Source organism: Typopeltis vanoorti, chromosome 3 (assembly GCF_054136105.1).
Source record: "Typopeltis vanoorti isolate ZY-2024b chromosome 3, IOZ_Tvanoo_1.0, whole genome shotgun sequence".
Taxonomy (NCBI): Eukaryota; Metazoa; Arthropoda; class Arachnida; order Uropygi; family Thelyphonidae; genus Typopeltis; species Typopeltis vanoorti.
Window position 1 is genome coordinate 129,621,173 of NC_143551.1, and position 12,329 is coordinate 129,633,501.

At 34.3% G+C, this 12,329-nt stretch overlaps 1 protein-coding gene across 3 annotated transcripts in view; it reads left to right on the forward strand.

The window, feature by feature from the left end:
• Use1 (Vesicle transport protein Use1) overlaps positions 1 to 12,329 on the forward strand; it is an 87,204-nt gene that overhangs the window by 45,371 nt on the left and 29,504 nt on the right. For 2 of the 3 annotated variants that reach the window (XM_090390848.1, XM_090390849.1), the window contains exon 3: positions 9,142 to 9,220. The exons of the other annotated variant lie outside the window; for it this stretch is intronic. In XM_090390848.1, the coding sequence (XP_090246974.1) occupies positions 9,142 to 9,220 (79 nt within the window). The remainder of the gene's footprint in view (positions 1 to 9,141; positions 9,221 to 12,329) is intronic. 3 annotated transcript variants of the gene reach the window in all.

A 12,329-nucleotide genomic window follows, 5' to 3' on the forward strand; every position in this document is an offset into this window, starting at 1 on the left:
GCAAAGCAATCTGCCGCTATGTCAAAAAAAAAAAAACTAAAAGCAAAAACAGTCAATAATTAAAGATTTTTTTAAAATAGATAAATGTAAGTAATTGTAAATTCATTTATTTTCAGTTATTAAATTTTGTAATCGAGTATGTAGACTCTCACATACTAGCAGTAAGTCATCTTTTAGCCTTTTTTTTTTTAATGTTTTTTTACATTTCCTGCTATTTACACTTTTTTCCATCAGTCCCCTGAAAAGTGTAAAAAAAAGGGGGTTTTATTGTATATATATATATATATATATATATTATATACACACACAGGGACAAGCTATATTATATTTTACACAGTATGCTAAAGAGACAATGGTTTGATCAGTGTTATTCTACTGGCCTGACCTTTAGCAAAAATAAAATTAAATTAAAATAAATAAATGAAATGAAATAACTATATCAAAGCTATATTATATTTATGACAACATCAGAGAAAAAAAATTTTTTTTTTTCTTTTCATACAGACAGCAAAATTGATGTCCTAATTTAGCACGAGAATTGTTTATATTAGATTTAAGATCCTGGATTACCTATTGTCCTGTTTATTATTAGGTAATCCAGGATCTTCAATCTCATATAACAATTCTCATGTTAAATTAGAATATTAGCAGGGTTTTTCATCTCTCGTACAGACAAAAAATACTAGTTATGATGGTGGTGGTGGTGGGTGGTAGATGGCGATAATGTAGATGATTGGTAGTAGAGGTGGAGAAGTTGTATAGTGGGTGTCCTCCCTTGATGAGTCTTCAGACTCCTTAGAGGTATCACAAATAATAATATCATTTTTGCATGAAAAGGGGAAAAAAAATTTTTTTTTTTCTCTGATGTTTGTCTTATATCTTATATAGATATAATAATAAATTTAGTTTTATCCTTTATTCAAGTGTGAGCAAACAAAGTTTGTGCCTGAAAATATCTTCAGGACTGGGGTAAGGTAGGGAAGGGCCACTACCCAGACTAGTTTCAACCTTTATTGAGGTCTCTTCAATGGGAGCCAGGCCCAGAAGTGGAGATACCAAGCAGAAGCAATGCCGAGGGCATCTTTACCTATAGGAGTTGTCAAAAAGTGTTCCACCTTTTTTTATTAAATTACTCTGGATTTAGACTTTCAACATCTTATATAGAATATAGCTTTGGTGTAGTTATTTTATTTCATTTATTTATTTATAATAAATAAATGAATTTAATTTAATTTTATTTTCACTAGAGGTCAGGCTAGTAGAATAACGTTGATCAAATCATTGTTCCTTTAGCATACTGTGTGAAATGTAATATAGTTTGTCTCTTATATATACGTGTATACTCCAGATGATGACCTTAATATGAAGGTCGAAATGTCAAGGAAATTAAAATAATTATTTCTAACACGGTTGTAGAGTCCATGATTGTCTAAAATGAATGCTGATTACCATGTAACCCTAAAAGAAAGTTTCAGGAAATATCTACATTAAAATCCTCATGTCTATCATATAATTGCATTAGTGTGTTTCTGAATTGTGATTAGCTCCGAAACATTGTTGGCTGGACAGGGCAGAGATGCCTTACAACACAGCTGCAGCTCTGAAACAATCGAAAAAAAATTTAGGTTAGAATCGATATAATGAAAAATTTTTGAAATTTATTTATCTATTTAGCGTATGGCATAAATTATTATGCCATACACTAAATTAAATAAATAAATTTCAAAAAATAGAAATAATTAAAAAAAAAAAGACACATGACATCAATATATATAAATACATACTTGTGCAGATAATAAAAATGAGACATGTAGTGTATATTTATATATATATATACAAATAACAGGTAAAAAAAGTCATTTTGGAAAAATAAATATTTTTTTCTCAACTTACCAAGTTTTAATATTCACTATTAATGGTCAAATCCTGTATATTCCATCACTGGGCAAGAAATAAACTAATTACCACTGTCTGTTGCATATCTATTTTAGGTTGCTGTTTCGCAATCTGAGCAGATATCTCGGATTTTATCTGCTCACCAAAACAAGGTAGGTGCTACTCCAAATCAGCTACAATCTGACCTCGCATCAGCTACAGAAATATTGGTATCTGCTTCCACTATGTGCCGAAGGCTTCACAAAGGTGATCTGTATTCTAAGTGACTGGTAGTCTGCATGTCCATATCCTGCTCCACAGGAGAGGTGCATGCTTGAAATTGGCTAGGCTCCATGTCAACTGGACCCGAGACCTACCCCATTGGTTTGCAGATAAGTCTTGATTTGCTCTACAAAACAATACCAGGCATTCTTTGATCTGGAGAGGACTAGGGCCACATCATCATGCCTCTGATATCTGTGAAAAGGACACTTATGGTGGAGGTAGAATGATGGTTTAGGGAAGCATCTATTCGGGTGAATGCATTGACCAGTATGTGCTTCCTAGCAGAACCCCGAATGCTGGAACTTATAGAGACGAGATCATGGACACCTATATTCTTTTATATGTGGGCGTGATAGGGAAGACATTTATCCTACAAGATGATAATGTGCATCCTTGTCAAGAGAAGCTCGTGCATTAATATCTTCAGGAAGCGACTATTGTACTTATAGACTGAGCAGCCAGGTCTCCTGACATTAATGCTATGTCTAGAATGCTCTAGATCAGGGGTCGCCAAACTTCTTTGACCATCGACCCCTTCAAGAGTTTCTTGACTTTTTATTGACCCCCCTCTATTTTACTATTACGTAATTATAATAGGATAAGCAAAAAAGACGCTTGTTGGTAAATACGTCATTTTGGCCTACTTGATTGGCCTCCATAACTATTTTCATGACCTTGCCCCATCTTACAGGTCCTATTCATGTCGCTGTTTCCACGATTTACTCTTAATTGCACTGTCATTCAGGATGGAGATAAATCAAGTTAACCAAATTAAATATTACCCGTACAATGATGTGTTATATTTTTCTATCGACCACTTTGGCGACCACTGCTCTAGTTAGATGTGTTGCTGCTGCTGCTGTCAATCTCCCCAAAACTTTGAGATGTTTAGGAGAGCCATCTTCATTCTCAGTCCATAAGTACTATTGTACTTATGGACTGAGCAGCCAAGTCTCCTGACATTAATCCTATGTCTAGAATGCTCTAGGTAGATGTGTTTGCTGCTGCTGTCAATCTTCCCCCTACCCTTCCCCAAAACTTTGAGGTGTTTAGGAAAACTTTGCAGGAGCAATGGTTATTACCAACTGAGCTCGTGGACACTATTATAAACAGTATGAAACATCATTGCGAGCACTGTATTGCTGTGAGGATGGCCACATTCATTATTCAAATAAGGCACTTTGACAATCTCATTTTGACCTCTTGTTTTTGAATATTGTCTTCATATGTTACTAAATTAAACTATTTACAGGAAACCCTCACTTAACGCGATTAATTAATCAATCAATTACGGTGCGGTAAGTGAAATTGCATTAAGCAAATACAATAACCAATAGGATTAATTATAATTCATCCACAGGTAGCATAAATTTTTAAAAAAAAAATTACCACCTATAGGCTATATTAGAGGATAAAATCATCAAAGTTAATAAAAATCAGTTGCTTAAATTGGATTTAATGTCTAAACATTTGATTGAGCTATTTTTTTTTAACAAAAAAATTAATTAAGGATGTTTGAATAGTGCTCGACTTTTTCATCTTTTCATCCAATTTTCAATAGCTGGCAATCACTTTATCAAGATTTTGGCGGACTTTGAAGCTTCTTTCAATATCAGGATCAACATCAAACAAAATTTTCTTAGTATGCTCAATGTGATTGAAAACTAGCTCAAGTTCTTTTGCAGTTAGCTTCTCAGTAATAACATTCTCTTCTTGTTCGCACTTCTGCATGCTGTTCTTCTAGTTGAAGGAGATCATTCTCACTTAATTCTGAATGGGAATCGAGCTAGTTTCTCACATCTTCATTATCCAGTACATTGCATCCAAGTTATTTCCCAATTGTGTTGATTTCTTCAATAATGTTAGATTTTGGATTTTGTGCATAATAAACTAACATAGGCTGGAGTTTAAAGTCGCCTTCTGCATTGCCTTCTAATAAAAGTGTAAGACGATCTTTAGATACTTTGTATCCTGGTTGAGATGCTTCAGTTTTAGCTAGGAAAGTTTTTGTTGACATACACTTCCAAAGGAGACCAGTTTTGTCAACGTTGAATATTTGACGATGTCATAATCACCCAACTGAATTATCCTTTGCAATTTTTCAGGAAACTTGAAGAATTGCAAAGAATCTTTATCAGCACTAGCAGATTCCCTAGTTATTCTTGCTTTGTGTCCAGCTCGATTTTTAAAACAGTCTAACCATCCTAAACTTGCACTAAAGCTTTCACATTCTTCTTGAAATTTGGTCTCTTTCAATGATGTAAAAATATTCAGAATTTGCCAGAATATTCCTTTTATAATGAGATTCTGTTAATGGTTGCAATCCTCATTCCAGAGTGATAAAAGATGTTCCATCTCGCTGCAGATTGGCGACAAAAAAATTTGCATGACATAAAAAAATCGCGTTAACTGATTAATCACTTGCTTAACGTGGGAAATAGTATCGTTTCACTCAATCATACTAACTGATTGTCATGCATATCGAAGTCACGTTAAGCGAGGTTTTCCTGTATTTGGAATTTTTGGTGAGTGTTTCTTTTACATTTTGTATCATACTGCTTTTCATATTGAATTGCACAGAACTTCATGCAATTTTTGAGTTAAGATTTTGCAACAAATGTCCTTTGTAGCAAAATGTTGAAGGTCAAAACATAATATAGTTAAGTATATTTTAATTAAAATTGTTATGAAACAAGTCTTATGGAACAAATCTTAAAACACACCCCAACTTGACATCACCAGATTTCAAGATCGGGACTATCAGCATAAGAAGACACTGAATAGCAAAGAAATGGAACTAGCTGAGGAATTAGACAAGTACCAGATCAACATAATAGGGGTGACTGAAATAAAAAAAAAAGACAAAAATTGGCGAGATCTTTCTGAGCAGTAAATACAAAATGTTATGTTCAGGCAGTGACAATCAAGGAAAAGAAGGAGTAGCCATAGTATTCAACACTAAATATGTGGCTAATCTTCTTGAATGGCTGGCAGTCTCAAGTAGAATGATGTGGGCTACTGAACAATGAGACTTATTTGTTCCTGTGATCCCACAGAAGGTTCTACTAAGGTAGAAGTGGAGGAATTTTTTGAGGCTTTAGAGAAAGCAACTGACACATTGAAAAAAGGAAAAGTTGGTCCTTGTTGGAGATCTAAATAGCAGAGTAGGAATGATTGCCAGACATACAAAAATATTTTGGGAAATTTGGAGAAAACAGCAAAACTAATAATGATAATGGCAAATACCTGTTGGATTTCTGCTCAGCACATTGACTGGTTATTACTAACACAATGTTCCAACATAAAAATGTGCAAAAATTCACATGGAGAGAAGAGGCAATGAATAAGAAAAGTCTCATTAACTATGTTATTGCTGATAGTGATATTTTCCCCCTGGTGCAGGACACCAGAGTGTACAGAGGATTTGAAATCGGAAGTGATTACCATTTAGTCTTGAGCAGGATAAAATTGAATTTCATACTGAAAAAGATTCTTTTCAATATGAAATTCAATTTTATCCTGCTCAAAAAGATGTAAGAAAGTTTTAAAGCGAATAAAAGTTGAGCAGCTCTCAGATGTAAACTGTAGACTAAAATATACAAACATTATTCAAGAAAACCTGAAAGAAAACACTGGATCAGATCTTCACTTTACAACAAATAGCTGAGAAATCATAAGAATATAATAAAGATATATATTTCAGTTTTGTAGATCTGGAAAAGGCGTCTGACAAGGTGTCAAGAGAGAAGCTATTCGAAATGCTACAGTTGTATGGCATCAATGTGGCATTATTTCAGACATTACTTAGTCTTTATTTGAGTAGTAAGTCAGCAGTTAGAATTGAAGGAAGTACAGGAAGATGGTTTAATGTTAAATCTGGTGTCAGACAAGGATGTACATTATCTATATGGATCACATTATGAAGGAAAGTGGTATGAAACCTGATATTAAAATTGGAGATGTTAATGTCAGCTCTTTGGTTTATGTGGATGATGTTATACTTCTAAATAAATCCTCTACAAGTCTGCATGATTCCAGGACTAAATTAAATAACTGTTGTAATAGATATTGTATGAAGGTCAGCAGTAAAAAGATAAAGACAATGAAAATAGGCAGAAGCATTGAAAATATCAATTGCATTGTGAATGGGGACCCTATAGAACAAGTAAAACATTTCAGCTACTTAGGCACGATTTTTAGTGAAGATGGTAAACTAAATATGGAAATAGACAATAGAATCAATAAAGCTGGTATGGTAGGAAGTCAACTGAATAAATTTATATGGAATAAGAGAGAAATTGGTCAAAACACTAAATTATATACAAGATAGTGTTCAAACCAATTTTAAATTATGGGCCTGAGTGCTAGGTCAGAAGTAAAACACTTGACCAAAGACTAGAGACTGCAGATATGAGAGTCATGAGAAAGATTAGTTGCATGAACAGCTGCATCAATGGCAATATCATATTAAAAACAAGGATATTAGGAAAGTTCTTGACATTATCAGCATCTAGGAATGCAGAGTTAATCTCAGGGTCACTTAAACTGAATGGGCGAGGAAAGATTATCAAAATAAGTGTTCTCTGCCATGTTGGCAGGAAAAAGATCCAGAGGAAGACCCAAGATATAGGTGAATTGATACAGTAAAAAGTGCCTTAGAAGATAGAATATAAGATCTGATAATGTTGGAGTCTTGACATGTAACAGACTGATTTGGAGGAAAATTGTAGATAAGAAGTTAGTAATGATGTAAATATTTCATGCAGTACTATCATATCTTGCACACCCCTTGAGGGCATGTGGCAGGAATTTGATGATGATTGTTATGAAATGGTACCACCAGAGCAATTTTCATAATTTCATAATGCAACTTCCCATATTTATAACACTTTAAATGTAAAGTGATAAGGTACATACTACATCTTAAAAGCTTCCTCCTTGCTTATTCAATGTTCCATTTGGATTTATTGCTTATCCGTTTTTCTACAATACATGCTTCTGTGTACATTGCGAGAAGTTGAGGTTTTTGTTTGGTTAGCAATGCTCAATCTCATTTTCAAGTATTTTATTTAGTTTTATTTATTTGTATTTATTCTTCTATCCCACATTACCAAATCTTCAAAATTCATCTCTTTCTTCTGTATGTTCTCTTCATATTACTTCCACATCAGGGCTAAAATAATTCTTATGCCCAAACATGTATATTACTTCCACATCAGGGCTAAAATAATTCTTATGCCCAAACATGTATAAGAGTCAGTGAACCTGACCTTGTCTTTCTCTAAAACCCATTCCAAAAATTTGGAACCAATATTCAGAATATGGAGCCTCCATAGCTCAGTTGGTATAGATGAAGCCCTTTGGTCGGAATGACCTGGGTTTAATTCCTGCCTGTGATGTGAGGAATCTTTATCTGGTCTCTTTTGACTAAAGATGAGTTATCCGGTCTCATATGGAGACGTATAACTCACCTGGAAACTCTGGTTTTTCGTCCCCCCCAGAACAGGCAAACCGACCCCGTGAACATACACTCTACAGACATAAGACGCACTGGGAGGCATAGGGCCAACCACCTTATCCTCGAGATGATTGCAGTTGCAAAGTCCATAGCTAAGAACCTTAAGGGTTTGTAAAAGCTTAAGAAGAAGAATATTCAGAGTATAAAGGAAAAAGAAAATGGACAAAGAGGTTTTTTTTTTTATTAATATAAATGAATGGGAAAATGATTTCAGTGATATTCAAGTTATAAGTATTTAACATCAAATGGCAAAGTTTCTTATTCCTGTAGAATAAATAAGCTTGAGTGGTATCTTATTATTAAACAATTACTGAAAGTTATTTATTCTATAGGGAAATAGAATAAAAATTAAAAAATATTGAGGAAAATTGTTGATGAAAAACTTTTTTGACAGAGGTATTAGCATAGCTTAATTCATATAGCAATATATTACTTGAAGAGACATTGTCAGTATTGTTTTGTTGTTGTCTTATCTGAAAGAAATGCCATTTCCAAATATTGAGATTGTATTATGTGATAGTGTCGAGCCTACTCATTATGGGTAATGTTCAGGAGATCATTAAAAATATTTTCATTAGCCTCGCTTAAGAATATTTGTGTTAGTCCATTTTTTAGGAATATTTTTGTGTAATACCTATCTTTAATGTGGAAGGTAAATGACTGATTGTTTTTAAATAGACTCGTATCTTATTATTATTATTATTATTATTATTATTATTCAGGCCTCCAAGGAGTCAAAAGACTCATCGAGGGAGGTCCTTTCTAAGACATAAAGTCTGTCAAGACTCATCTATGCTACAAAGCAAGAATGCAAACTGCTACAGAAACAGCTGATCCTTTTGATTCAGTCAAATCATGAAACTTACATTTAAAATATTAATCTGGTTCTGTGTATTCCCAATTACTATATAAATAAAAACAAAAAAAAAAATTGGAGTTTTTTGTATAAAGTATCATGGTTTGTTATTTTATATTAAAATTACAGAACATAGTAGTACAACAAATTAATATATCACAATAAAGTATGTTAGACAGTTTTCTTCATCCACTGTGAGACCACTGCCTCAAAGGAAACATGAACTGGCTTGAAAAAAAATTTCATGTTTGGTTGCTAGAGTAGGATTCCCAAATTTTTATCTCTATCTTGGGATTGACAGAAAAATTTGACATCCAAATTTCCTTTGAAATTTACAGTGTAGGTGATTTCTAAATATACTATTCACATAAGGCCAGTGGATGTCTTAATCATATCCTACTTGATGTGGATTAATACACACTTTATTAAAAGTGTGTATTAATTCCACACTTTATTAATTCTAATATATAAAGCATTGTGCATCGGCTGGTAATTCCAAATTCTCATCATAACAAAACCTGAAACTTTTGCTATGATAAGAAGTATTTTAAGTATTCATCAAAAATAATCAAATTAATTAAAACTCACTTTTCACATCCTCCTCTAGCCAGCCTAATAAAGAAACTTTAGGAGAGTATACAAGGAAAGTTGATCTCCTGAAAGGAATAGTGGAAGCTGACAAATTGGTGAGTTCAGTTTATCTATGTAGCAGACTTTCACAATAGCAAACTTATAGGGACTACAGTGAATTTCTTTTAGTGCATAGCATTGTACCTGTAGGACTTTGTTCAAGACTTATCAACATTTTTTTATAGTAAGTAAGTTTGTTATATCAGTGTTTGCTATAGTGAGAGTTAAGTACTGTGAAGTTCTTTTTCAGTTGAAAGTAGATTTTTTTTGTTTATAGTGAAGTTTATTCAAGTAAATTGAGTATTTGATAAACTGAATTTCATGCTCAATATAAAGCTAATTAAAGATTGGTGCTATCCAGGAGATCTCGAAGGTCAATTAGGATGTTTCAAAGTCTGGCCCTCAACTTTTCTTGGTACATCCTGTTAGTTAGTTAGTTAATAATAAATATTATCCACTTGTTTTATGAACATATAAGGATGATCAACAGTTTGGGTTTTTGCACACTTTATTGTATTCTTTGTTAGCTTTAACCAAATTCACTGCAAAATGCATTCAGACCACAAATTGGTTTGAGGTTTGAATGCAATGCACAGTTCCTTTTCTCTCTCTCTCTCTCTCTCTCTTCCACTCCAGGCTATTAAGAGAAACAAGGAGACAAATCAACTGCTGGAATAATGTCATCAGAATTCCACAAGTATCATCAGTGACATGTTATGAAGAGGAAAGAAGTGCTAGTAGTGGAATTTCAAAAATATCATATAAGCCTAATTATTGTCACTAAGACAAAAAAAAAAAAAAAAAAAGGCTGAAGCAGATCCTTCTCAGTAATACAAAAACTATAAAATGATTTATTGTGAAAAGGAAAAGATTGGTGACAGTATATCATACATAAACTAATTGATTGATTAGTAGGTAATTTGATGTAATTGTGAACCAAGTGTAAAACTTATCTGTGGTGCTTAAAAGTAAGAAATTGAGTGAGTGCTTTAGTTATTCAAGTAGAATCTGGTTCTTGTTAGAGACTTAAAATAGTAGAGAACGAACCAGAGTTATGGAAATATTTTGGAAAAATTTGGAATAAAGTTCAAAGAACGAAGCTAATTGTATTGTGAAGTGATGCTAATAAAGCATATTCCAACATAAAGCTGGGAATCAGTTTACATGGAGAGAATACACAAGTACAGTAAGTCCTCAATTATCCGACTGCAGTGGGAAAGCAATTTACCTATTGGATAATTGAAGGTTGGAATAACTGAAGGCATATTATTATTATTATTATTACCCATGACCTCATGGAGTCAAAGACTCATCTGGGAGGTCCTTTTATCACACACACACATCTCATCATATCATGTCTTAAACACACTCGAACTCCTTGCTGACACCACACTCTCAGGTAAGGCATTCCAATCGTTCACAACTCTGCATGAAAAAAACCTGCCTCTCACTCCCCTACTCACACCCTCTTTATACAGTTTCCAGGGATGACCTCTGGTTCTCCCCTGATCTCCCACTATTCTCTGTAGAACTAATCCACCATTGATCCTATAACAACCCCTTACCAATTTGTCTCTATCATATCTCCCCTCTTCCTCCTGTCCACCAGACTCTGCAAATTAAATCTTCTCAATCTTTCTTCATACTCGACATTCCAAAGGTCAGAAACTACCTTAGTCAGTCACCTTTGGACCCTTTCCTACATCTCTTCATCCTTCTGAAAACCCGGTGACCTAATCAAAGCTTTATACAACGTAACAAGAATCTCCCTACTTCTACACGTCAGTGTCCTCCACATCATTCCCAGAAGCCTTTGTGTTGTCTTCACAATTTTGGTGATGTGTCCCCTAAATTTTAGATCCTTATCGACTATCACCCCCAGATCTCTTATTTCCTCTACCTCCAATAATATATTCTCACCAAGCATAAATCTTGCATCCCATCTTTGTTTTCCAAATTTTAAAACCTTACATTTTGCAACATTGAACTCGCATCCCCATTTCCATGCCCAATCACTCAATTTATTCAAGTCTTCTTGTAAGGCCACACCATCTTCACTACTCTTTATGATTCATCCCAACTTTGCATCATCTGCAAACAACTGAATATCTCCATCCAAATCTTTGTCAATATCATTAATATACAAGTTAAACAGTAATGACCCTAAAACAGACCCCTGAGGCACTCCACTAGTGACTTTCCTTATCCTGGATATCGCATCCCCATACACAACTCGTTGATACCTATCAGATATATTGATACCAACTTATCATGAGGTACTCTATCAAAAGCCTTTGCGAAATCCAAGTATATTACTGTGTATCCTTCTCCTCTGTCCAAGGAAGCAGTCACTTTATTGTAATAAGTAAGTAGATTACTAAAACATGACCTCCCTTTAGCAAATCCATGCTGTCCATCAAAGATTATACCATTGTTGTCAAATCAACTCTGGATCCTAGTTCTCACAAGCTTCTCCAACAACTTAACCAGAACACCTGACACAGAGATAGGCCTAGTTTGATGCTTGAGTTTGATCACCTCCTTTATGAAGTGGCACAATCTTGCCTTCCTTCCACTCTTTAGGAACTTGACCAAGTGCAAGACTTGTATTAAAAAAATATGTCAAGGCAGGTGTCAACTCCCTGGCGCATTCCTTCAGAATACGTGGTGATATATTATCAAGTCCCACAACCTTATTTGCATCTAGTTTACTCAACTCACTAAACACCTCTTGCTCACTTACAGTCAGTCTCTCCTCCCCATCATCAACTGCTCTCAATCTCTCCATGAAGTCACATTCACAAGATTGAAAGATCTTTATGAACTGCTCATTAAGTATCTCCACCACGCACATTCTGCAACAGCTGTCTTTATACCATTTCTTCCAATCAGTGTCATCCTTCCATAATTATTCTTTCTTTTGCTGGCTACATATCGAAAGAACTCCCTAGGATTCTTTTTGGCTTCATTAGCTAACTGCTGTTCATACCTCTCTTTAGCTGCTCTCACCAACCAAGTCACCCTCCTTGCCTGGTCCTTGTAGACCTCATGAAATTGTTTATTTCCACTTCTCTTATGCTGCCTCCACAATGCCCTTTTTCTCTGTATCACATGCTTAATCTCTTTATTCATCCATCTCATACCTACCTTATTTAACCTTCTCAC